Source organism: Grampus griseus, assembly GCF_964374135.1.
Source record: "Grampus griseus genome assembly, chromosome: 1".
Classification (NCBI taxonomy): Eukaryota; Metazoa; Chordata; class Mammalia; order Artiodactyla; family Delphinidae; genus Grampus; species Grampus griseus.
Genome location: NC_139017.1, coordinates 157,572,917 through 157,600,206, shown reverse-complemented (window position 1 = coordinate 157,600,206; position 27,290 = coordinate 157,572,917). Strand labels below are relative to the sequence as shown.

Sequence of the window (27,290 nt, the reverse complement as noted above, 5' to 3'; positions counted from 1 at the left end):
TTGGGGATCATCTATCACAGACGGAAGGTCAAATGAGGAAATGTCTCAAGTCCCTGACACAGTGCCTCAAACAGTCTGTCAGTGCTCAGTACCTGCGAAGGCCCACAGGCTCCTCAGGCACCTCATTTGACAGGTCTGGAATGAAGAAGGAAGAGGGGCTTAGACGCAGGAAGGCCCAGCTGGGAAAAGGGCAGGTGTGGACTCAGTAACAGAGCAATCTGGAGACAGTCCAGGCAGCCCTGGTATGAGGGAAAAAGTGCAGATTGTTACCTGCAATTTCTCAAAGACTTTCTTCTTGGGCTTAAGCTCTTCATCTGGTTGGCCTTTCTCATAGCCCTTCACAAACACTCGCTCACCAGGAGCAGAGCCGGCAGGAGGGTCCAGAGGCTCAACCTTGCGGCTTGCCCCTTCTCTGGGAAGACACACAGGACAAGATAAGAGTGAGGCTATGGACTGTCTCCAGCTGCCATGGAGGCCAAAGCACTGGGGCCTTTTCCTAGGGGCCTAATGGGATTTAGGGAACCCTCAATGCCAGGGCCCTAGGAGTACTTCACGGCTGTACTACGTCTCTGGATATCACCCGCATTGGGTTAACCAGGGATGAACTGAAATTCTGTCAGGAGAGACTCCAAAATCTGGGCTTTTAGGGGAGGGAGTATATGACATAACAGCCAGCGAACTGGGTCTGAATCCTGGTTTCACCTCTTACTAGTAGAGAGACCTGAGCATGCACACAGCTTAGAATCTTCAATTCCTGTTTTAATAAAGTTAACTTTAGGTAAAGTGCTTCATCCACGGCTCTTGTACAATAAATAATCCCTCCATGCATCATCTTTTGGGTAGTGTTCTCAGGGCCTCCACCTGGCATGTGGAAGGGCAGCATGTGGGCTAATCCCCCCTCTTCCGGGCCTCCCCAGGCCCTGTGCTCCCCACCCCCCAAGTCCGCACTCACATAGAAGCACACAGAAGCATGCCTTTGGACTCGATTCCTCTCATCTTCTGGGGTTTCAGATTGCACAGCACCACCACCAGCCTGTCCTGCAGTTCCTCCCTGGGCGCAAACTGCACCAGGCCACTCACCACAGTCCGTGGTTCAGCTTCCCCCACATCAATCTTCTCCACATACAGGCTGTCTGCATCCGGGTGCTGCCAGCAAGAGATGTCAGGCTCAGAGAACATCATAATGGAATAGATCATGGGGCCTAGTGAACCCTCTGACTCCAGAAACGGGCATCCACTCCTTACTGAGGCCCTGGAGGAACCCTCTTAGCGCTAACTCTCCAGGTCCCAGGCAGCAGACATGAGAAGGGGCCCCAAAGAGGCAGATTTGAGTAACATGAGCCTAATTACTTGTGTTAGAAGTGGAAGGAACCTCTAACAGAGATTAAAATGGCCTGAACTGCCTGGGTGGCCACCATTATGGCCATGTGTGCACCAGATCAATCCCAGTCCTGGGGGGACTGGAAGACAAGAGGCAGCTGCTGGCTTCACCATCCGAAACAAGAGCATCAGCTATTTCAAGGTAGTTTTGGTGGTTAGTCTAATATGGTGAAAAGCAAATCAATACTGGGAGAAAAAAATACCCAGACCACTGGTCCCAGGCCACTGGTTGCATAGCCATCTGCCTCTGGAAAAAGGAAGTCCTCCCTTCACCATTTCCTGGGGTGGGGAGAGGGAAGGACAAAGCAGCTGATCCAAGATAAGGCCTGTGGCTAGTCCAGACAAGCTGGGAGAGACCAGGTGAGTCAATCAGACTGGATTTGGTAGATAAACAAGCTCCTTCTGACTAACATCCCTCCGTATTCTGAGTTCCTGGCTGTGTTTGTTTGAATAAGGTCCAGAGATAGCAAAGGGAAAAAGCCTGATGCCTGGAATTAGATGCCTGGGTTCTGACTCGCAATATGACCTCAGGGATGTTACTTCCCATCCCAGGCCAGGTTTCCTCCAGATGGAAGCAGACAAACCTGACCCCCGTCTGCCTCTCCGGGACGTGGTGGAAAATGAGTACCTTGTCCACACTTATGACTCTCCCCACACGGATATCCAGGCGGGATGGGATGACCTCCTCTGGTTCTGAATTCTTGGCTGGGCCTTTGGCAACTGGCTCTGGAGATGAGAAGAACCCAAGGCTCAGAACTCTCCTCCTTCCCATGACAGGTCAGCTGCTGATCCCCCCAAATGACACTAGCAGGACTTAGTGCAGAATCCCCAGAATCTACCCACTGAATTATACCTTCTTTAAAACAGAGCCAGCAGCCTTTGAGAAGTGACATGCCAGATTTCATCTCTCTCTCCTTCAGGTATTGGGCTGGAGGGGAGGGGAGGGGCCCAGTGTAGCTTTGCCACCATTCGGGCATTTCACATATATTCAGCCATTCCTCCTTTTCTGGCAGGGCCACACAAGACTCTCAATGTTATCTCAGCATCGTTGATGCGTGGCTGGCCAACTAAGAACCAGTCAGGAGCACGTGGAAGGGAACTGGGCAAATCTAGAGATGAGCTTCCCTGAGATGCTGCGCAGACCCTGCCCAAGCAGCTGTTACCCTCATGGTCTAACCCAATTGGTCTCCTTAACTGAAGAAGCGGATTTTGTGAAAGGATCAAAGTACATGTCTCAAACCAGCACTCACAGCAGTGTTGGTAGAGCAGGATGTAATCACTTCATAGTACCCACCAAACCAAATTCAAGATGACTGGAGTTCCATTCCACCAGTCACGGGGCATGACATTCCTGCACTTCAGACCATGCCCCCACCACCGGCTTCTTGGGCCTGAATTGAAGACAGACCCTTTTCTGAGGCCCACTGACAGGCTCTCTACCTGATGATGTCACACCCAACCCCCCCAAGCCCGACCCCTCCCCAGCTGGCCTTACTCTGCTTCGAGGGATCTGGGTAGGCAGCGCTGGACAGTTTCTTTAGTGCAGGGGTATTAAACTTTTCCCGGATGGGATCCAGCAACTTGTTGAGGGCGACTTCAACAGAATTCTTTAGGTCTCCAGGGTGCACAACCTGCAAGTGTTCAAGGCCAGGTGAGAAGGGGCACTGGAACAGGTGAACTGGGCACAGGACACCTGAATCTACTAAGAATAATGTGCATATAGGATGCAGGGTGTTTTCTGAGCAGAGTCTTATTTGAACCTCAGAACAAGCTTGTGAAGCTGGTAGAGCAGAGAAGGGGAAATAGGTTCAAAAGGTTATCTAATACGTCCAAGACCCAGGTCTTTTGACACTGAATTCCACACTAACGTGGGGGTTTTTAGAGGCTGAATGTTTTTAATTGACTTCTTCTAGTCCCTCCATTTATGCTCAGAGTAGTGGCGTAAAGCACATGTTATTTACAGGTAGGGAAACATTCACATAGGGAAGCTAGGAGCTAGAGACAGCCTGAGAGGGGAGCTGGGTGAGCATGAAGGAAGAACAGGGCTTTGGAGTTAGAGCCTGGGGTGAGTCCCAGCTAGCTGGCTGACCCCCAACCAGGCACTTAATCCCTCTGAGCTTTGGATTCTTCACTTAAAAAATGAAAATAACAATACCTTTACCTGCTAGAGTCAGAATAAGGATTAAATCACTTAACATGGGTAAAAATGGTGAGTAGTGCTAGTACATGGTAGGAGCTCAGTAATTCCATTTTTTCTTCTCATGTCCTGTGACTACCACTTTTACATCCAAATCTGGCCCCAAAGGATCTTCTAAGATATTCTGAGGGGACGTCCCCTAGGTATGAATACATGTAATAAAACAATGCCTATGTTTTTGTTTCTGAGATTATTCCTTCGTTTCCTCGGGAATGTTTCATTTTTTTTTTTAAATAAATTTAGTTATTTTAGGCTGCATTGGGTCTTCGTTGCTGCACATGGGCTTTCTCTAGTTGCGGCGAGCGGGGGCTACTCTTCGTTGCAGTAGGCATGCTTCTCATCGCAGTGGCTTCTCTTGTTGTGGAGTGTGGGCTCTAGGTGTGAGGGCTTCAATAGTTGTGGCACGTGGGGTCAGTAGTTGTGGCGCACGGGCTTAGTTGCTCCGCGGCGTGTGGGATCTTCCCGGACCAGGGCTTGAACCCGTGTTCCCTGCACTGGCAGGAGGATTCTTAACCACTGTGCCATCCAGAAAAGTCCTGAATGTTTCTTTCTTTTTTTTTTTTTGCGGTACACGGGCCTCTCGCTGTTGTGGCGTCTCCGTTTGGAGCACAGGCTCCAGACGCGCAGGCTCAGCGTCCATGGCTCATGGGCCCAGCCACTCCGCGGCATGTGGGATCTTCCCGGACCGGGGCATGAACCCGTGTCCCCGGCAGGCGGACTCCCAACCACTGCGCCACCAGGGAAGCCCCCGAATGTTTCATTTTTAATAGAAAAGCTTTAGACCTGCACTGTCCAATATGGTAGCCACAAGCCTCATGTGCATATTTAAATGTAAGTTAAAATTCAGTTCCTCAGTTTACTGGTCACATTGTGAGGTTCAACAGACACATGTGGCCAGTGGCGACTGTGTTAGTACAGACAGAACATGTCCACCATCACAGAAAGTGCTGCTGGTTACGCTGTCAGACTCTTTCTTCAGAAGCGTTTCTTCTATTCCGTCTCATCAGTCCCACAAAGGACTGTTCACAGGGTTGAGGAATGGGGTGTGGGTTCTGTGGCTGCCTCAGATGGCAGACAGAAGGGTTTCAGAGCAATTAGCTGCCAAATGTCCAAAAAATGGGCCTTAAGGGCCCTCAGACCTCAGAGCTCATTGAGTCTCTTCTTCCACTTGATGCTCAAACCCTCATACAGCCTTGCCTCCAGTGGTCCTCTGGCCTCTGCCTGAACACCTCAGTGATGGGGAATGCCAGGTCAGGCCAGGCAGCCCTACCCACCACCACATCATTGAGGCCACTAGAAAGTTCTTCAAGCCTAAACAAGCCTCCCTGTGGTTCCCCACCCGCAGCCCTAGTTCAACCGTCTGGTGCCACTAGAAGGAACCTCACCCCTCTCCCAGGAAAGCCCTTCCTGTGTTCAAGGATGGGTGAACACATACTTGCTTCCCAGCTCAACACGCCCAGTTCTTTCAGCTGTGCTTTGTGACACAGTTTGCAGTCTGTTCCCTATCATGGCATCCTTCCTCTCCCCACCAACACACCCCAGATTGTCAAATAAACCTCACACAATTGAAGTCCAGGGCTGAATGCACAACCCCAAAGGTACTCAGAACAATGTAGAACTGAACGGACGATCAACTCCCTGGTTCCAGACTCTACATTTCTGATGGCTGAGGCCAAGACCTCATGAACATTTCTGACAGCCCCGTCACATTGCTGATTCAGCCCAAATTCAGTCAGTCAAGACCCCTCCTTTCATTCCCCATACACACTGTTATCACTCCTTCCCTTCATGATCTGGCCCTGCCTCCCTCTCCCGCAGTGCCCCCCCATCACCTTGTAGACTCTAGTCAGACGAAAGCACTTGTGATTCCTTAGACACCGTGCTGTTTTCATCTTACCACATCTGTGCACAATGCATTCCCTCACAGGCTTCCTCATGAACTCCTAATCCTCAAGTGAAACCGTGTTTGGATGTTGTCCCCTCCATAAAGCTTTCCCAGACAGCCAGGTAATCACTTCCTCCTGTTCTATTTCTGGACCATGTATACTTGGTACAGTAACCAGTAAATGATTATTTATTTACACGTCTGCCTCTCCTAGGGACTATGAGCTTCATGAGGATTTAATCCTCTTTGTAATGCCAGCCCCTAGCATGGTGCCAAACACATGCGAACCTAGTGAGTCTTTTGTTAAATTGTTTGTCGAAATGAGTAGTATTCTCTATTCTGTTCTTTAATAGTTGTGTCTCTTTTCTGAACCTTGATTTTGTACCTGTCTCTGAAATGCTTCATCTTGTCGAGTTTGTCGGCCCTTCATTCCAGGTTAAGTCCTTTGGAGTGTGATTAGGACACCAATATATTAGTTTTGTGCCATTGCTAATCTAATCCATGAACCACGTGAATCTAAGCCATTAATACAAAATATATGGACCCAACAGCATGATGACAGAGCCCTGTGGCACGTAACAAGAAACCTGGCGAGGCCACGTGGAGAGATTTGTCAGAATGAGTTCAGTGGAGATTACGCCTCCTCTGGTATTACCTCATCAGCAAAGTCCTTTTCCAGGTCCAAGTAAGCTGTGTAGGTTTTGTTTCCACCCCATTTTTCATCTCGAAGGATCACGAACTCTGTAAGAAAAAGGATCCATGCCAACAAACTCACTGATAATGGCAAGTCAGCATTCCTGGCCCAAATGTATGGGTATCTGTAGTTTCTGCCATGTATCTTGAACTTCATCATATGGCATTTTATTGTTTTTAAATTGGATGAGTGGCGATGTCGTATACCCAGCTAGCATCCAAGCTCGGGGGAACGATCGTGTCTTACATCTCTTTTGTATTCCTCTAGTCCACTTGCCTGACCCCTTCATTTCTACCACCCCTGCTCACCCTGACACCCCACTTAGAACCTACCCTGTTAACAAACACACAGATAACTCAACGATATCCCCACTTCAATCACACATTAATATATGAGAAATCAGAGCAGAGATTCGGGGAAGCCAGCCCCTGGAGGAAGACTCTGTGACAAACCGCAAGTATGATCACAGCACTGGTTTTGCTTTTTCAGCCTGGCCTCCGAGAAGAAAACAGGCAGTATCTTACCAGACTTGAGGGGAAAGAGGACGTGCTTGATGAAGGACAGAACGCCGTTGTTGTCCACATTCCCCGGCTCACAGAAGGCCTTCTTCAGTTTTTTCTTCACATCCTCTTTCCGATCCAGGAGATCTATCTTGGACTCCTAGAAGCCAGGGAGGAAAGGAGGACCTCTTGTGGTTGAAAATGAGAATATGCTCAACTAATCTGTATTTTAATTTTTTTGGACAAAGATTTAAACATTAAATGACTTTAACAAAAGCAGAATTAATCGGAGTGAAGGACCACTCACAATACTAAATAAAAATATTTTAATTTTTCTCTCTTCTTCCCAGGCCTTATTTGCAGCATATGGAATCGTTACAAATTTGTAGCTGGAGAATAAACCTCCTGTGTTTTTTCTCTTGAGACTGTATCATAAGTACTTTTGAGTGGCTACCTAGTCTTCGCTTGTAATTTTTATGCTGTATTATATTCCCAATTATTAGTGACAACATAATTTATTTGGCAATTTCTAAACTGTTGGATTATGTTCTCATTTTTACAAACTATATACAATGCTATGATGAACATCTCTGCAGAGGTCCTTTTGCCTTCTCTAGGATTATAGCTACCAAAAACTGCTAGGCCCCAAGCTGTTTTCTGACAGGCATATATCAAGTGACATTGCCATCAGCAGTGTGTCAGAATACTTGTTTCACAGCCATCACCAACACCAGGTATTACGTATTATCTAGAGCCATTTGTCCTTTTTAGGGTAACAGGCTTTGTTTCTTATTTTGGAGTGAGTGAACTCAATGCCCGTTTGTGTCCAGTGGTTACCAAGCTCTGGTCAACATACGACTGTATGTGAATCACCTGGGGTGCTTAAAATAACACAAATTACCAGCTCCACCCAAACCTAATAAATCAAAATTTCTTGGGGTTGGCCCAGGCATTTGCATTTTAAAAAGCTCTGCACGTGATTCTGCGGCAGTCACATTTAGGAACTGCTGCTGGCACTGATTTCCAGGATGAAGATATGGTGAACGTTACTAAATAGGGTGAGTGATAGACTTTGTCAGAGAAACAACTGACACATAGGGCATTTTAATGAGAGAAAAAGGAACGAGTCTATTCCGTTAAAAATAACAATAATGGTTTCTATGCCTATATTTACTAATTCATGATCAGACAAATATCTAGAAATCAGACTTAAAGCACTAGATGAGTGTCCAAAAATGATTCCAATCAGAATCAACTAGTAAGCTTTGAAAGAAAATACAGATTCCTGAGTTGTTTCCCAGAACCACTTTATCAGAATCTCTAAGGACAGGGCCTTAATCAACTCTCTCTCTCTCTCTCTCTTTTAAAAGTCCCCTAGCTGATTCTGAAGATCAGCCACATTTGGGAACTCAGAACCCAACCTTTCACATCTTTGAGTTCCACTAATTCTTCTATTCTGTGCCTTAGTGATCAGAACAAAACTGCACTTTCCCCAAGCAGGAGTTTTAAATGTTAAAAGACATCATATTTATCAAAATCATTATATTAAACATCACCCTAAGAATCAAGATGCTAACTGGTGTCAACAAGGACATACTGTATAGCACAGGGAACTCTACCCAATATTCTGTAATGATCTATATGGGAAAAGAATGTGAAAAAGAATGGATATATGTGTATGTATAACTGAATTACTTTGCTGTACACCTGAAACTAACACAACATTGTAAATCAACTATACTCTAATTTTTTATATAAAATTTTTATATAAAATAAAAATTAAATGAAAAATAAAAAGATGCTCAGGACTTTCCTGGTGGCGCAGTGGTTAAGACTCTGAGCTCCGGGCTTCCCTGGTGGCACAGTGGTTGACAGTCCACCTGCCGATGCAGGGGACAAGGGTTCGTGCCCTGGTCTGGGAGGATCCCACATGCCGCGGAGCGGCTGGGCCCGTGAGCCATGGCCGCTGAGCCTGCACGTCCGGAGCCTGTGCTCCGCAACGGGAGAGGCCACGGCAGTGAGAGGCCTGCGTACCGAAAAAAAAAAAAAAAAAAAAAAAAAGAGACTCTGAGCTCCCAATGCAGGGGGCCTGGGTTTGATCCCTGGTCAGGGAACTATATCCCACATGCATGCCGCAACTAAGAGTTCGCATGCCACAACTAAGGAGCCCGTGAGCCACAACTAAGGAACCTGCCGGCTGCAACTAAGACCCAGTGCAACCAAATAAATAAATAAATAAAATATTTTTTTAAAAAGATGCTAATTGGTGAAATGCAACCACAGCCTTCTCATTAATAAGGCTGACTTTTATCACAGTTCTATGGGTGAAGAAACTACTTTTGCTTGTACATTTTTTTTTTAATTTATTTTTGGCTGCGTTGGGTCTTTGTTGCTGTGCAGGGGCTTTTTCTAGTTGTGGCGAGCGGGGGGCTACTCTTCGTTGCGGTGCATGGGCTTCTCATTGCAGTGGCTTCTCTTGTTGCGGAGCACAGGCTCTAGGAGTGTGGGCTTCAGTAGTTGGGGCTCACGGGCTTAGGTGCTCTGTGGCACGTAGGATCTTCCCGGACCAGGGCTTGAACCCGTGTCCCCTGCATTGGCAGGCAGACTCTTGACCACTGCACCACCAGGGAAGTCCTTTTGCTCGTACTTTTTATCAGCAGCGGTAAAACTTAAAATTATGATTGGATCTCATCAGGACTGCTCCCCGGGTCCTTCAATACTCAAGAACCACTGGAATTAATTGGATAACTTAAGATTTCTTATAGCTCAGATATTTGAGAATTTTAGTTAGCCAGGTTACTGTTCTTTCTAGTCCTCAATTTCTTCATCTCTTGAAGATTTCTCAACTCAAGTCAGAGCTGGCAACCTACCTCTTCAGAAGAGCTCATTTTGCTGCCAGTTAATCCTGGAACCATAGGGTTCATCAGGTGGACCCGTTTTGAGTAGCCAAGTGCAGGGAGGTACTAGGGGGTTAGAAAGAAACACACGAAAGCAGATATTAGTATGCATTCCTCCTCGGTGCCCTGATCTCATCTAACCTGGCCTGCCACATAACAGTTTGATATATTCGTGCCAATCTTTTTTTTCTACTGAATATATAACTTTTCAGTGGTGATCATAATATTAACAAGGGTTTTTTTTCCCCACTGTTTTTCTATTAGTATTACATTGTGAGGCTATTGGACTTACCCTACCGCCATAAACAACTCTAAAAGCTGGAAATATAGAAATATTCCATTTCTATAAGCTGCAAATAACCATTTGCAGACATTAGACAGCAACAAGTGTAGGGCTACAAATCTTGAGAGAAGGGAGTTAGGTGACCCTACATCCACCCTGGCTTTCTCCTTGAGGGCATTTTTTTCAAACTGAGTGCTGAGAAAAAAGAGACCAAGCAGAGAGCAGCAGTCTGACTAAGCAGAGGAGATAGAGATTGGAATTCAAGGCTACCAGGAGGCTAGGATTTGGGGAGGGTTCCAGAGAGAAGGGAGCCCCCTCCAAAAATCTAGGTCAAAGTTCTCCATTGCTTTCTTGATTGACTCATAGCTGTGCGTTCATTCGGAGAGACAGCAGGAAGCCCAGCAGAGAACAGGCTCTGGGAGGCTGGAGACCTGAACAAATTTTAGGGGCTCCACAGTGCTGGGGAGACAGAAGTTGAAGTTTAGGTCCAATCAAAGCAGAGAGGGCTTTGTGAAATACCCTAAGATTTCAGTTTGAGACCCCAGAAAGGCCACATACTAAGATAAGGTCCATATTATAGGAGTAAGAGCAAACTGAAATAGACCTATTCTAACAAAGCCCAAAACCCACCCTTGACAGAATCAAGGTGACAAGTCAGTAATTAAACAGAAAACATGCACTCTATAAATATAATTCAGAGCCTCTACAGCATATCTACGGTGTCTCTGATATACTGAAAAGTACTAGAAATGGGAAGCAGAAAAAAAATGACTGATAGCCAAGAGGAAACAGTCAATAAAAGCAGATGCAGAAATAATCCAGATACTGGAATAAGGAGATCAGGATGTCAAAATAACTACGATTGGTGTGTTAAAGGAAACAGTGGAAAAGATGGACAAAATGGATAAAAGATGGAGAACTATAAAACAGAATTGGAATCTATAAAAAAGGATCAAATGGAAGTTCTAAAATGGCACAGTACAATACTGGATGGATTTAACAGAAGACAGGATTAATGAACATGAAGAAAAATCAATAGACAATAACCAAACTAAAGCACAGAGGGAAACAACAGAACAGGCTATGAGACATGTGGGACATGATCAAGAGGTCTAATGTGTGTAAAATTAGGGTCTCAAGAGGAGAGACAGAAGAGGACAGAAACAATAAAGGAAATAGTAGGGGACAATTTTCCAAATGTGATGAAAATATCAACCATTAGACTCAAGAAGCTCAGCAAAATCCAAGCAGGATAAATACAAAGAAAACTAAAGCTAAAAACACCATTGTCAAATTGCTAAAAATCAGAGGCAGAGAAAACATTAAAAGCAACCAGAGAAAAGATATACTATCTGCAAAGGAGAAACAATGATACTTACAGGTGACTTTTCAATGGAAACTATAAATGCCAGAGGCAACAGGACAACTCCTTAAAATGCTAAAAGAAAATAACTACAAACCTAGAATTTTTTACCCAATGAGAGCCAAGGGAAAAAAAAACAAAAAAGAAAGCAAAGGAAAGATGTTCTCAGACAAAAGAAAGCGGAAAGAACTCATTACCAAGAGACCTGCATTGCAAACATAAAACACAAAGGGGGTCTTTAGGCCAAAGGAAAATGATCCCAGAGGGAAGCACAGAGGCACAGAACCGCAGGAAGAAATCAAGAGTATCAGAAAGGGTAAGTGGAGGTAAATATACATGAAAATTGACTGTTTAAAAAACAATTATAGGGCCCCGGTCCGGGAAGATCCCACATGCTGCGGAGCGGCCATGGCTCATGGGCCCAGCCGTTCCACGGCATGTGGGACCCTCCCAGACCGGGGCACGAACCCGCGTCCCCTGCATTGACAGGCGGACTCTCAACCACTGCGCCACCAGGGAAGCCCTGGGATTTAAAATATATGTAAAAATGAAATATATGACAACAGCACAAAGGGCAGGAGGGCAATAAATGGGGTAAAACTGTTGTAGGTTCTTGCATTGTTGGGAAGTGGTAAAAATATCTAACAAACTGTAATAAATTATAAAGACAGATGTTGCAATCTCTAGGGCAGAGCTGAGCAAAACTTTTCTGTAAAAGGTCAGATAATAAATATTATAGGCTCTGTAGGCCACAAGTGGTCCCCACTGCATATTCGTTTTCATTTTTTTTTAATAGCCTTTAAAAAACATAAAAACCATTCTTAGAGCTTCTGAGTCATACAAAAACAGGCCATAGGCCATACCTTTGCTAGAATAATAAAAGGTTCAACTAAAAAGTTAATAGAGGAGATAAAATAGAATAAGCAATACTTGAATAATAATAAAAATACATGGACTGTAAACATTTCCCCATTTATTAAATATATCCAAAAAACATTTTGAAATATTATATGATATCCCACTGTTAGGGGACTTCCCTGGTGGCACAATGGTTAAGAATCCTCCTGCCAATGCAGGGGACACGGGTTTGAGCCCTGGTCCAGGAAGATCCCACGTGCCATGGAGCAACTAAGCCCATGCGCCACAACTACTGAGCTTGCACTCTAGAGCCCATGAGCCACAACTACTGAGCCCGTGAGCCACAACTACTGAAGCCCATGCACCTAGAGCCTGTGCTCCGCAACGAGAAGGCACTGCAATGAGAAGCCTGCGCACTGCAACGAAGAGTAGCCCCTGCTCGTCACTAGAGAAAGCCGGCGCATAGCAACGAAGACCCAACTCAGCCAAAAATAAATAAATGAATAAATTAATTTTTTAAAAATCCCACTGTGAGGATTTATCATAATGTATTTAACCAATCCCTTGCCATTGAATGTAAGTTTATTTCCTAGATTTTGATTTAATTTGATAAAATAACAAATACTTTTATACATAAGTCAAGCTGTACTTTAATTTTTTTGTAATTAAAAAAATTTTTTTAATTTTGGCTGTGCCACATGGCATGCGGGATCTGTTTCCCCACCAGGGATTGAACCTGGGCCACAGCACTGAAAGTGCCGAATACTAACCACTAGACCACCAGGGAACTCCGAAGTTGCACTTTTAAAATTATATCTTGGGGCTTCCCTGGTGGCGCAGTGGTTGAGAGTCCACCTGCCGATGCAGGGGACAAGGGTTCGTGCCCCGGTCCGGGAAGATCCACATGCCGCGGAGCGGCTGGGCCCGTGAGCCATGGCCGCTGAGCCTGCGCGTCCGGAGCCTGTGCTCCGCAATGGGAGAGGCCACAACAGTGAGAGGCCCACGTACCGCAAAAAAATAAATAAACAAAATAAAATTATATCTTGAGGACATATTTGTATACTTATTTGGACAAAGGGTAGAAACATTTTAGAGTCATCAAATCACCCATCAGGAATCTACTTTTTTACTAGCAGTGTTTTCTCTACTCCCTTACCAATAAGAGGTTTTGAGAAGCTTTCAAAAATACCAACCACTTCTCAATAGCCCCTTTCAACTTACTCAAGTTCTTTCCCAGAAAAGAAGTATTATGGGTTTGTGCTAATTTCCTCCTTTAAACCCTGTTAAACCTCATCTCAGAGATGAGTCGTTTATTTAAGATCCAGAGCAATATGGACCAAATGGTCTGGGAAAGAACAGTAGTTCTGACTGGTGTTAGCTTTCCCTGGAAACTGAGCTACTAGGAAAGAAGCAAAAAAGAAGAAGAAGAAAAAAAAAGAAGCAAATCCAGCAGCTTTGGGGGCAGCTTCCTGGTGGCGGCAGCAAGAGCACAGGCTTTTGAGTCAGACAGATCTGAATGCTAATTCCTGCTCAGTCACTAACTGTGTGATACCGGACACCTTTCTTACTCTCTCTATCCTCAGCTTTCTCATCTGCAAAACAAGGTGAATAATACCTACCATACCACATGATTGCTGGCACTGGCACATTCAAGAAACTTTAATGCACACCTCTGCGGGTCAAAAGAAAAAAAGATAGGAAAAAAAGGACTCTAACCTTCTCCGCAAAGGTGAAAATCTTTCTCTGGTCAACTCCTCCAAATTGGGCATCTACTTTCAAATACTCTTCATCCAAGGCCTGTGGAAAGAAACACATGAGCATAAACTCCTACTGTATTTCCTCTCTATGGGTCTAAGAAATCAGAAACTTTTGAAAACCACTAAAATTTTCCAAAGGTAGAACCAGGAAGCAAATAAGCAGCACTCAGCCTTCCTGTTGGCTTCAAGAGCTAGATACACATTTGCTGAGTGCCTGCAATGAACAATATTCGATGTGGATGTCATGGGGTAAAAAAATAAGAAGAGTCTCTGCTCTCAGGAAGCTCACAATCCAGTGAGGAAGGGAGAGAAGACATATCATAGTCATGTCAAAAGTACCTGTGAATAAGGCAGCCTGTGATAAGTGTCAAATAACTGGCATAAAAAGGAAGTCCTGTGAGAGCTCAGAAAAATGTGGCAAGACTGAACTAGTATAAACAGTTACTATCACTTATTAGATGTCAGGCCTAGTGCCAGTCCTGTGGACGCAGAGATGAATCAGACCCAGATTCTGCCTTCAAGAAGCCAATTAACTAGCTGGGGAGAGAGACGTGTGAATACGTAATTTCTATACAGCATGTCAAGGGCTAACTTACATGTTCATTTAAGGAACATGTTAACACGAAGAAAGAAATTATTATCTCTGTTCAGACTGGTGGTGGTGAAGGCTTCCTAGAATCAGATTGTGGGCTAAGCTTGGTTTTGAATATATAGATGCTTTTCACCATGCAGAGGAAACAGAATGTGAGAGGGCACAGAGGTGTGAAGTGTTTAGGCAAATTATGAGTGATTCAGTCTGCAAAAGCACAAACTCCAAGGGATGTGGGAAGTGGTGAGTGATGAGGTTAGAAAAGTTGGTAAAGGGCTTCCCTGGTGGCGCAGTGGTTAATAATCCGCCTGCCAATGCAGGGGACGTGGGTTCGAGCCCTGGTCTGGGAAGATCCCACATGCCGCGGAGCAACTAAGCCCGTGCTCCTGCGCTCTAGAACCCACGAGCCAAAACTACTGAGCTCGAATGCCACAACTACTGAAGCCTGCGCGCCTAGAGCCTGTGCTCCACAACAAGAGAAGCCACCGCAATGAGAAGCCCGCGCACCGCAATGAGGAGTAGCCCCCACTCACCGCAACTAGAGAAAGCCTGCGCAATGAAGACCCAACGCAGCCAAAAAATAAATAAATTAATTTTTTAAAAAAAGAAAAGTAAAGTTGGTAAGGACCCTGAATGTCATGTGAGGGTGCCTAGCAACATCCTGGCCAGTGAATGATTTTAAGGAGGGAAGAAACATGATTCACACACTGCAGAAAAATCACACCAGTAAGGCGGCAGAGTGTGGAGTGGTGGCCTGAGGACTAGAGATAAAGAAAACGGCCAGAAGGCTGCTGTGAGAGGCCAGGTGAGAAATAACAATGAACCAAGTCGGTGAGGACCTAGAGCAAGAATGAATTTAAGAGATTTTTAAGAAATAGAATTGATAGGGCTTCCCTGATGGCGCAGTGGTTGAGAAAAAAAAAAAAAAAGAAATAGAATTGATAACATTTAGTGTCTGACTGGATTCAGGGGGAGAGGAAGAGAAGGTGAGCAAGCAGTTAGAATGTGAGAACAGCATTGTCCAACAGAACTTTTTGTGAGGATGAATACGTTCCATATCTGTGCTGTCCAACAGGTTAGCCTCTAGCCACACAAGCAAACTGCAAACTGAAATAACAGCCAGTGTGATTGGAGAACTAAAAATTTTAATTTTAATTACTTCAATAGCCACATATGACTATGACAAGAGGCTACCATAGTGGACACTGTAGATCTAGAGTGCCTGGCCAAGGGAAGACTTGATTTTCTTTTCTTTCTTTCAACTTTTTTTTTTTTTTTTTTTTGCGGTATGCGGGCCTCTCACTGCTGTGGCCTCTCCCATTGCGGAGCACAGGCTCTGGATGCGCAGGCTCAGCGGCCATGGCTCACGGGCCCAGCTGCTCCACGGCATGTGGGATCTTCCCGGACCGGGGCACGAACCCGTGTCCCCTGCATCGGCAGGCGGACTCTCAACCACTGCGCCACCAGGGAAGCCCTCTTTCTTTCAACTTCAAAAAAAAAAAATTTATTTTTTAAATTAAAGAAAATTTTTTATTAAAGTTTAGTTAATTTAAATGTGTGTTAGTTTCTGGTGTATAGCAAAGTGATTCAGTTTTTTATATATGTATATAAAATATATATATATTCTACATATGTATATATCTATGTACATATATTCTATTACAGATCCTTTTCCGTTATAATTTAATATAAGACATTGAATCTGGTTCTCTGTGCTATACAGTAGGACCTCGTTTATTTTATATACAGTAGTTTGTATGACTTGATTTTCTTATACCAAACATTAGAGAAATATACAAAGGAAAAGCTAAGTCTATCGACATTTTCATCCTACCTTCCTGAGCTAATAACCAGTATCAATAGCTTGGTTTGAATTTTTCCATGCTTTCTCCATGCTCACACAAATATGCACACACAGGAAATATGATGTGTTTGTTTTGCTTAATGGGAAATAAGATCATGCTTAAAATTTATTTTCACTTATCACTCTGAAATTAATGTTCTTCAATTAAGGGATCATGATTACCCGTAAAGAAGACATGTGAGATTAGCAGTGTTTTAAAGGACAGACAGGTAGGGGAAGAAGGCAAAGAGTGGTTCAGGGGCTTCCCTGGTGGCACAGTGGTTAAGAATCTGCCTGCCAGTGCAGAGGACACAGGTTCGAGCCCTGGTCCGGGAAGATCCCACATGCTGCAGAGAAAGTAAGCCCGCAAGTTGTGGCTCTAGAGCCCACGAGCCACAACTACTGAGCCCGCGTGCCACGACTACTGAAGCCTGCACGCCTAGACCCCATGCTCTGCAACAAGAGGAGCCACTGCAATGAGAAGTCCTCACACTGCAATGAAGAGTAGCCCCTGCTCGCCGCAACTAGAGGAAGCCCGCGTGCAGCAACGAAGACCCAATGCAGCCAAAAATAACTAAAGAAAATAAATAAATTAAAAAAAAGAGTGGTCCAGGAAGCCTGGGGGAGGGGCAGTGGGAGAAAGGAAGACAGGAAGGAAGGCCTACGGCAAGGTGAAGGAACAGCCAGTATGTGGGTCTGACTGGGGCTGAGAGAGAGGTTTGTGACCAGTAGTAGTTAGAGTAAAAAAGGTCATCAGGCAACTCCATCCCTCCCAGGTACCTGCAGGCCTGGGTACAGCAGGCCACTCAGCAGAGGGTGCTCCACCTGCTTCACCACCTCAGCTCCTGCTTTCTTGGCATCGTGCTGTGTGACCACGGAGGAGAGGCGATACACATCTAGCGTGTACTCTCTGAGAAGAGACAAGAGGGGACAGCTGTAAGACAGGGCCCAGGCCTCAGTTTAATCCTGAAGGGTGGTGTTAATTTACTCTCTCAATCTTAAGACATTCAGAGAGCATACTGCCTGGTAATTTCTAAAACGTGAGCAGTCCATCCTCTCCTTTAAAATATGACTTTATCGGGACTTCGATGGCGGTCCAGTGGTTAAGACTCCGAGCTTCCACTGCAGGGGGCCCGGGTTTGATCCCTGGTTGGGGAACTAAGATCCCGCATGCCATGTGGCACAGCCAGAAAAAAGGATATTCTTTTAAAAAATAAATACTACTTTATTTTTTTTATTTTTCCTTTTTGAAGATGGCTTTAATTTAATCTTTTTCTTTGCTTATCTCTTGAAATAGGGCTTCTCTGCCATTCCCCTCTACTCTCTTCTTCTGGAATGCCTATTAAATAAACATCAGAATTTCTTCAGTCTATCTTCCTTGTCTTTTTTTATTTCTTTTAACTTAAACACATGTAAGGAATAATGAACAATATTAAGAATAGAATACCCATCACTCAGTTTAAGAAAAGGGACCTACACTTGTAAAGCTCCTGTGCACCCCTCCACAATCCCATTTCTTCCTTCTCCAGAGTAACCAACCACGAGCCTGAACTTTTGTATTTCTTTCCTGTTTTATACTATGTTTGTATCTCTAAACAATGTGCTATAAATATTCTCATATGTGTATCCTGGTGTACATGTGCAAGTTCCTTTATATATGCTTAGGAGTAGAATTTCTGGATCATAGGGAATTTGCATCTTGAACTTCAGTTCAAGATAATGTCAAACTATTTTACAGAGCGGCTTTTAATCAATTTTATTACTTAATACTCTCACTATTTTAAATTTTGCCAATTTGGTAAGCAGGAATGGTTTCTCACTGTAATTTTAACCTGTATTTCTTTGAATAATAACCAAGGGGGTTAAGCAAATGTACTCATTGTTTGGTTTCTTCTGTGAAATGCCTATTTAAGTTTTTCCCACTGGATTGATTCATTTTTGACAACTGATTTTGCAGTTTTTGACATATAATACTGGACATTACTCCTTTGTCAGTTATATATGTTATAAACATCTTCTCCCAGTTGGTGGCTTGTCTTTTTACTTTATCTTACTTTTGATGTACTGAAGGTCTTAACTGTAATGAAGGTAAATTCATCTATCTTTTCCTGTGATTTGTGCTTTTGGTGTGTCTGGTTTAATTTTCCCTGACCTGCAATCATAGGACAGCTTTATACATTGTCTTTTTTGTTTTTTTGCAGTACGTGGGCCTCTCACTGTTGCGGCCCCCGCTTCCGCCGCGGAGCACAGGCTCCGGACGCACAGGCCCAGCGGCCACGGCCCGCGGGCCCAGCCGCCCCGCGGCATGCGGGATCCTCCCGGATTGGGGCACGAACCCGCGTCCCCTGCATTGGCAGGTGGACCCCCAACCACTGTGCCACCAGGGAAGCCCTATACATTGTCTTTTATATGTTTTGTAGTTTGGCCTTTACAATTAAAATTTTAATCTACTTGGAATGAAGGGATCATCTTTTTCCCTATGTGGATAACCAATTGTGTCTGCACCATTTTTTCTTAAAAAGTTTATTCTTGCTCTGCTGACCTGCAATGCCAGCTCTGGCATATATCAGGCTTCCATATTTGTGAGGATCTATTTCTGAACTCTTTATTCTGTTCCAGTAGTTAATTCTCTATACTCATGCTATATAAATGAAAAAGGACTTGGTATATAGAACACACAAGGAACTCTTAAAAAAAAAGTTAAAAAATGGGCCAAAACACTTGCATAGATACTTGATTAACAGAAAAGGAAACACAAATAGCCAACAAAAACATGAAAATAATTTTTTTTCAATAAATATTTTCAGATATTTTATCACTACACTTGAAAGGTAGTTTGGGTGGGTACAGATTTTTAGGTTGGAAATTCCTCTCCTTCAGAATTTTAAAGGTTTTGCTTCAACCCCTTTTAGCTTTCACTATTCCTTTGGAGAAACGCAAAACCATCATGATTCCTGACATTTTGTATGTGACTTCTTTTGTCCCTTTGGAAGTTTGTATAATACTTTTTTTTTTGTCCCCAGTGCTTTAAAATGTCAAGATAATTCACTTTATTTATTAATTGATTTATTTTTCATGTGGGATCTTAGTTCGCAGACCAGGGACTGAACCTGTGTCCCCTGCAGTGGAAGTGCACAGTCCTAACTACTGGACCACCAGGGAAGTCCCAAGACAATGTACTTTAGTGTGGGTTTATTTTCATTCATTTTATTAGGCACTCAACAGGTCCTTTCAATCTGGAAACTCATGTCCTTTAATTGTCCTTAAATTAGTACTTCATTTCCTTTCCTCTGACTCTTTGTTCTCTTTTCTGGAACACTTATTACTCAAATATTGGACCTTTTGGCCTAGTACTCTAGTTTCATCTTTTCCTTTTTTTTTTTTCCCATTGTGGTCTGTGAGGCCACAAAAATCAAAATTCAAGCACATACAATTCAACCAGCTCCCTCAAGGTACATGTAGTCTTAAGTGTTCTTGTATTTTACAGATTCTAAGACACATTTTTTTAAACATTTAGCATCTCTGAAATCTAGGTGACTTTTTAAAATAAAGGCATGTCATAGATTAATTAGCAATGCTTTTTTTTGTTGTTTTTATTTTATTTTTTTGGCTGTGCCACATGGCATGTAGAATCTTAGTTCCCTGACAGGGATTGAACCCGTGCCCCCTGTAGTGGAAGTGCAGAGTCTTAACTGCTAGACTGCCAGGGAAGTCTCTAATTAGCAGTATTTTTGAAAGCATCTTAGATTAACTGAAATACAAATCTCTTTGTATTTCCACTTTCACTTGGTTTCTGGACACTGAGTATTCTTTTTTAAAAAAAATAAAAATAAACAAATTTATTTATTTTTGGCTGAGTTTGGTCTTTGTTGCTGTGCGCGGGCTTTCTCTAGTTGCAGCGAGTGGGGGCTACTCTTCATTGCAGTGAGCAGGCTTCTCGTTGTGGTGGCTTCCTTGATGTGGAGCACGGGCTCTAGGCACACGGGTTTCAGTAGTTGTGGCTCACTGGCTCTAGAGCACAGGCTCAGTAGTTGTGGCGCACAGGCTTTGTTACTCCGTGGCCTGTGGGATCTTCCCAGACCAGGGCTTGAACCCGTGTCCCCTGAACTGGCAGGAGGATTTTTAACCACTGTGCCACCAGGGAAGCCCGCCACTGAGTATTCTTGACTAATTTGCCAATTCATTTATTTGAAGCATCTAGGATACTTTAAAAATATTTTATCCAGCATTTTTTTTTTAATTTATTTGGCTGCATCAGGTCTTAGCTGCAGCACGCCAGCTTCTCTTTAGTTGTGGAGTGCATGCAGGCTCCATAGGGAGCGGGCTCAGTAGTTGCAGCATGCAGGCTCTAAAGTGCCGGCAGGCTTAGTTGCCCTGCAGCATATGGGATCTTAGTTCCCCAGCCAGGGATTGAACCCTCGTCTCCTGCATTGGAACGTGGATTCTTAACTACTGGACCACCAGGGAAGTCCCTTATGCAGCATTTTAAAAATGCTTTTCAGGGTCTCCCTGGTGGCATGGTGGTTAAGAATCCACCTGCCAATGCAGGGGACGTGGGTTCGAGCCCTGGTCCAGGAAGATCCCACATGCCACAGAGCAACTAAACCTGTACGCCACAACTACTGAGCCTGCGCTCTAGAGCCCATGAGCCACAACTACTGAAGCCCATGCGCCTAGAGCCCATGCTCTGCAACAAGAGAAGCCACCGCAATGAGAAGCTTGTGAACCGCAACAAAAGAGTAGCCCCCACTCGCTGCAACTAGAGAAAGCCCGTGCACAGCAACAAAGACCCAACACAGCCAAAAATAAATAAATTAAATAAATAAATTAAAAAAAATGTTTTTCAGCAGGAAGGTTGGTCAGAGTACCTAGTCTGCCAGATTGTTGGAAACAAAAGTTCTTATCCACATCTCAACCATGCTTACAGTTTTTTTGTCCATCTCTCTGGGCTGTATTCTGGGTGAATTTCTTAGTAGAGGCAGACCTCGTTTTACTGCACTTCACTTTATTGTGCCTTGCAAATACTGTGTTTGTTAAAAATTTAAGGTTTGTGGCAAACTCCTTTCATCAAGCAAGTCTATCGGCGCCATTTTTCCAACAGTGTTTGCTCACTTCATGTCTCTGTGTCGCATTTTGGTAACTTAAATATTTCAAACTTTTTCATTATTATTATATTTGTTATGGTGATCTGTGATCAGTGATCTTTCATATTGTAGGCATACCTTGGGGATATTGTGGGTTCAGTTTCAGACAACTGCAAGGAAATGAATATTGTAATAAAGTGAGTCACACAGATTTTTGGTTTCCCAGTGCATATACAAGTTATGTTTACACTATACTGTAGTCTATTAAGTTTGCAATAGCATTATGCCTAAAAAAATGTAATACCTTATTTAAAATGTAATACCTTAGTTAAAAAAATCTAATACCTTAATTAATAAATGTTAAAAAACACTAACCATCATCTGAGCCTTCAACAAGCTGAAATTTTTTGCCATAGTGAAATCAATAGTTTTGCGAGCTTCAGACTTCATGAGGTTTACGGAAAGAAGCCATCTCCATAACATAAAAGTGCAAGGTGAAGAAGCAGGTGCTGATGTAGAAGCTGTAGCAAGTCACCTGGAAGATCTAGGTAAAATAATTAATGAAGGTGGCTCCACTAAACAACAGATTTTCAATGAAGACGAAACCACGTTATATTGGAAGAAGATGCCACCTAGTACTTTCATAGCAAGAGAGAAGTCAGTGCCTGGCTTCAAAGCTTCAAGGACAGGCTGTTAGGGGCAAATATAGCTGGTAACTTTAACTTGAAGCCAGTGCTCATTCATCATTCCAAAAATCCTAGGGCCCTTAAGAATTATGCTAAATCTACTCTGCCTGTGATGTATACATGGAACAACAAAGCCTAGGTGACAGCACATTTGTTTATAACATGGTTTACTGAATATTTTAAGCCCACCATTGAGACTTACTACTCAGAAAAAGTTTCTTTTCAAAACATTACTGCTCATTGACAATGCATCTGGTCACCCAAGAGCTCTGACAGAGATGCACAATGACATTAATGTTGTTTTCATGCCTGTTAACACAACATCCATCCTGCAGCCTGTGGATCAAAGAGTAATTTCGACTTTTAAGTGTCATTATTTTAGAAATACATTTCGTAAGGCTATAGCTGTCATAGACAGTTATTCCTCTGATGGATCTGGGAAAAGTAAATTGAAAACCTTCTGGAAAGGATTCACCATTCTAGACAGCTATTCCTCTGATGGATCTGGGAAAAGTAAATTGAAAACCTTCTGGAAAGGATTCACCATTCTAGATGTCATTAAAAACATTTGTGATTCATGGGAAGGAGTCAAAACATCAACATGAACAGGATTTGGAAGAAGTTGATTCCAACCTTCAGGGGTGAAATTGAGGGGTTCAAAACTTCAGTGCCGGAAGTAACTGCAGATGTGGTGGAAACAGCAAGAGAACTAGAACTACAAGTGGAGCCTGAATTGCTGCAATTTCATGATAAAACTTAAACGGATGAGGAGTTGCTTCTTACGGATGAGAGGAGAAAGTGGCTTCTTGAGATATGGAAACTACTCCTGGTGAAGTTGCTATGAAGTGTAGAGAACAAACATATCGACACCAAGGGGGGAAAGTGGTGGTGGTGGGGGGTGGTGGGATGCATTGGGAGATTGGGATTGACATGTATACACTAATATGTATGAAATGGATAACTAATAAGAACCTGCTATATAAAAAAATAAATAAAATTTTAAAAAGATACTATGAAGACTGTTGAAATGACAACAAAAGACTTAGAAGATTACATAAACTTAGTTGATAAAGCAGTGGCAGGGTTTGAGAGGATTGACTCCAATTTTCAAAGAAGTTCTACGGAGGGTAGAATGCTGTGAAAATGTATTGCAAGTTATAGAGAAATTGTTTGTGAAAGAGTCAATTGATGTGACAAACTCCACTGTTGTCTTATTTTAAAAAACCGCCACGGCCACCCCAACCTTCAATAACCATCACCCTGATCAGTCAGCAGTCATCAACACCAAGGCAAGACCCTCCACCAGCAAAAAGATTATGACTTGCTGAAGGCTCAGATGATGGTCAGCATTTTTTTAACAACAAAGTGTTTTTATTTTTTAATTAATCTATTTTTAAAATTTATTTTATTTTTGGCTGTGTTAGGTCTTTTTTGTTGCATGCGGGCTTTTCTCTAATTGCAGCAAGCGGGGGCCACTCTTCATTGTGGTGCATGGGCTTCTCATTGCAGTGGCTTCTCTTTTTGCGGAGCACAGGCTCTTCGTGCGCAGGTTCAGTAGTTGTGGCTCGTGGGCTCTAGAGCACAGGCTCAGTAATTGTGGCGCATGGGCTTAGTTGCTCCACGGCAGGTGGGATCTTCCCGGACCAGGGCTCAAACCCATGTCCCCTGCATTGGCAGGTGGATTCCGAACCACTATGCCAAAAGGTAAGCCCATGACAAAGTATTTTTAAATTAAGGCACACACATTTTTTTTTTTAGACATAATGCTACTGCACACTTAACAGACTACAGTATAGTGTAAACATAACTTTTATATGCACTGGGAAATCAAAATATTCATATGACCCCCTTTATTGTGATATGTACTTTATTGAGGTGGTTTAGAACCAAACCTGCAATATCTCTGAGGTATATGCTTTATTTAAAACTCTAAATGTCCAACAGTGGGGAATGTAAAGAAAGTTAAGTTAGATGAAGTAAAAAAAGAAATCAACTTGTAAGCAAGATCTGGGTTCACATGATGGTCCTTCTACTTACTGGCTGCATGAACTTGGGAAAGTTACATCTGAATCTATTTCCTTATCTGTGAAATAGGATAGAACAATGCTTACCTTAACAAGTTGTTCTCAGGGTTTAAATGCAAAAGCGACCATTAGAGTGATACATGGCTTATTTGAGAGGTTAAAAAAATTAAAGAATGTGGAAACTATGAGGCAGCGGGCAGGGGATAGGGGGAGTGGGCGGCAGTTACTTAGGAAACTGTACATTAAAAAATTAGGACATAAAATTATATGTATGTTAATGTTACAAATATAAATTTTTCTTTCACATTTCTTTTATCATTATTTGCTGAGGCTGGAAGGAGAAAGTGAGACTGAGTTTTTCACCACTCTCCCATATGCTGTGAGGTCTGCAAGGCCAAGGACTTTGTTGTGGTTACACTTACATTTCCAGCAAACAGTATGGTACCGAGGCATTTACTAGTCAGTAGATTTTTGATGGATGAATTAAAAGGACAAAGTGTATACAATTTTTAATGGTTCTTAACAGGTAGAGCCCAACAACTTCTAATCCTTGACTCCCCAGGCCTGTAACTAGCTAGGAGCACCAGAGCCACAAGGAGGGTGGATGACTGAGCACTTACTTGCTGAGCTGGTAATCAGTGCCTTTGATGAACCTGAGCTTCTCCAAGGGTACCCCAATGCTCTCCAGCATTGCCTTGATCACATTCTCATAATAGCTGGTTCGGAGTTCTAGAAGTTCCCATGGGGCCTTCATGTTATCCAGGTACGCGTGAAGATCCGCAAACAGAATTGTTACCTGGGCATAAGAGATAAGGGGCCATCAAAATGTGAATTCGTCCAAGTACCTCCAAACAAGTGAGGTAAGTCTTATTAAGTCTCTCTTTTGGCCATTGCCCAAGGGCAACTGCTTGCTTTATAACATTAGTTCTTACCTCACATCCTGCTTTCAGGAAGTCCGCGATCTTAGACATAGGCACAAAGTAAGCCACATGTGGTTTGCCTGTGGTTGCTGTCCCCCAGTAAACTTTAAGTTCCCGCTCCTTCAGTATCTCCTTCACCTTCTCTTCCCCGAGAACCTCCTGTTGTGGAAGCAGAAGAGCTGGTTTAATGCCAGTGCCCCACCTTGCTCATCCTTTACCCTGTGACAAGGAAAACAAAGGTATGTTTCACTGAGGGTCCAGGCTCAGAGCCAGCAGGGAGGTCTAGCCAGGCTCTCAGTGCTGAGTGACAGCCAAATGAAGCCGGTGCTCTTGCCAGTACCACTCCAGTGCAGACACTGATGTTAGGGGAATGGAGCATGTCTCTAACCGTATCTTCCCCTCCGTCTACTTTTAGCTCATGCTCCTTCCTTTCACAGCCAATTTCTTGAAAGGTGTCTCTTATTCTGCTCTCCATTCCTTATCTCCCCTTCTAGTCTGAATTCTACACAGCATCACACCACTGAAAATGCTCTTGCTAAGATCACAGATGGCCTCCGTGTTGCTAAATTCAGTGAATACTTTTTAGTCCTCACTCCCCCCGAAACAATCTCCTCTTTTGGTTTTCTCTATTTTACTGTCTTAGTTTTCCTCCTACTTTTCTGGCTGCTGGGACTCAGATTTCTTTGCAGCTGTTCTTCTTCCTAATCATTTAAATAATAGCAATCCTTGGGGCCCTATCTCTTCTCTTCGTACTCTACATTCTCCCTAACTGATCCTCTTCAGTTGCTTCAATTACTACTTATGAGCTAGCAACTACCAAATCTCCTGCTCACACCTATATACATGTACTTGTTATCAACCCAGTTAATTCAAACACAACACGTGCAAAATTAAACTCAGGTTTTCACCTTCTTACCTCACTCCCCAACCATCTTTTTCACTTAGTTTCACCCCAGTGCAATAAATGGTACTATCATTCACTGAGTTGCATAAGTTACTCTGAAACAGCTCTTAAGTCCTCCTACTTCTTTCCACCTCTACACCACCAACCTAGTCTTGGCCATCATTAGAGATCACACCAAGATAACCGTAATAGCCTCTTAACAGGTCTCCCATATCTACTCTTGTTCTCTCCAATCCATGTCCCAAAAGGAAGCCAGAGAGGTCTTTAAAAACCAAAATTTGATTAACTCATTCACCTATTTAAATACTTTAATAATAATTTCCTTTTGCCCTAAGACAATATTGGAAAAATCCTAATAGGCTAGTATGCTGCTGATAAAAGATTTTAGTGTTTCTTCAGGTGATGGTTTGTGGGGGGCTGTTGGAAGCCATGAAAGACAAAAATTGTTTTGCTGGTTTGAATCACCTATTAGTAGGATTTGTTAAAATCTTGTGTTCCAAGCCAGCTGGAGGCTGATCCTCTGAGCCGCTGACTATTTGGATACTTGGAGAGTTTCCACTACTCAAGGAAAGGTCATATCACTTACCCTTTAAAACCTGAGTAAGTCAATGCCACTAGCTTTGTGTGCCATTTCTTCCCAACCTCTCTTTATTTTATGGAGAGAGATTAGGAAACAAAGGATCTGCCTAAGGGGAAGCATGCAAGAATCTCTGGTTAAGATCAAATTATGAGTGAAAATAACCCAAATGTCCATCAACTGACAAATGCAGAAACAAAATATAGTATATTCATATAATGGAATATTATTCAGCCGTCATAAGGAATAGAGTTCTGGTAAGTGCAACAACATGGATGAAACTTGAAAACATTATGCTAAGTGAAATAAGCCAGACACAAAAGGCCACATATTATGATTCCATTTATACGAAATGTTTAGAACAGGCAAATTAGAGACAGAAAGCAGATTCATGTTTCCCTAGGGCTGGGGAGGAATGGGCAGTGATTGCTAATGGGTACAGGTTATTTTTGATGATGAAAATGTTCTGGAATTAAATAATGGTGATAATTGAACAACCTTGTTGCTACATCAAAACCCACTGAATTGGGCTTCCCTGGTGGCGCAGTGGTTGTGAGTCCGCCTGTCGATGCAGGGTACATGGGTTCGTGCCCCAGTCCGGGAGGATCCCACATGCCGCAGAGCGCCTGGGCCCGTGGGCCGTGGCCGCTGGGCCTGCACGTTCGGAGCCTGTGCTCCGCAGCAGGAGAGGCCACAACAGTGAGAGGCCCGTGTACCACAAAAAAAAAAAAAAAAAAAAAACCACTGAATTGCACACTTTAAAAGGGTGGATTTTATGATATGTTACTTGTATCTCATAAAAAAAGAAAAGCAAGCTGTGGCCCAACTAATGTAACCACTGCCCTTTCT

At 43.4% G+C, this 27,290-nt stretch overlaps 1 protein-coding gene across 4 annotated transcripts in view; it reads right to left on the bottom strand.

Annotated features, from left to right (window-relative positions):
* The window catches only part of YARS1 (tyrosyl-tRNA synthetase 1), a 30,659-nt gene that overhangs the window by 2,255 nt on the left and 1,114 nt on the right, over positions 1 to 27,290 (bottom strand). Inside the window, exons 2-13 of one of the 4 annotated variants that reach the window (XM_082676918.1) lie at positions 24,973 to 25,119; positions 24,661 to 24,836; positions 17,027 to 17,156; positions 13,774 to 13,854; positions 9,527 to 9,619; positions 6,681 to 6,816; positions 6,118 to 6,203; positions 2,876 to 3,011; positions 2,009 to 2,106; positions 953 to 1,146; positions 271 to 412; positions 93 to 135 (exon numbers count right to left, since the gene is read on the bottom strand). In XM_082676918.1, coding sequence (XP_082533044.1) covers positions 93 to 135; positions 271 to 412; positions 953 to 1,146; positions 2,009 to 2,106; positions 2,876 to 3,011; positions 6,118 to 6,203; positions 6,681 to 6,816; positions 9,527 to 9,619; positions 13,774 to 13,854; positions 17,027 to 17,156; positions 24,661 to 24,836; positions 24,973 to 25,119 — 1,462 coding nt within the window. The remainder of the gene's footprint in view (positions 1 to 92; positions 136 to 270; positions 413 to 952; positions 1,147 to 2,008; positions 2,107 to 2,875; positions 3,012 to 6,117; positions 6,204 to 6,680; positions 6,817 to 9,526; positions 9,620 to 13,773; positions 13,855 to 17,026; positions 17,157 to 24,660; positions 24,837 to 24,972; positions 25,120 to 27,290) is intronic. The other 3 variants (XM_082676917.1, XM_082676919.1, XM_082676920.1) reach the window with 3 other exon arrangements.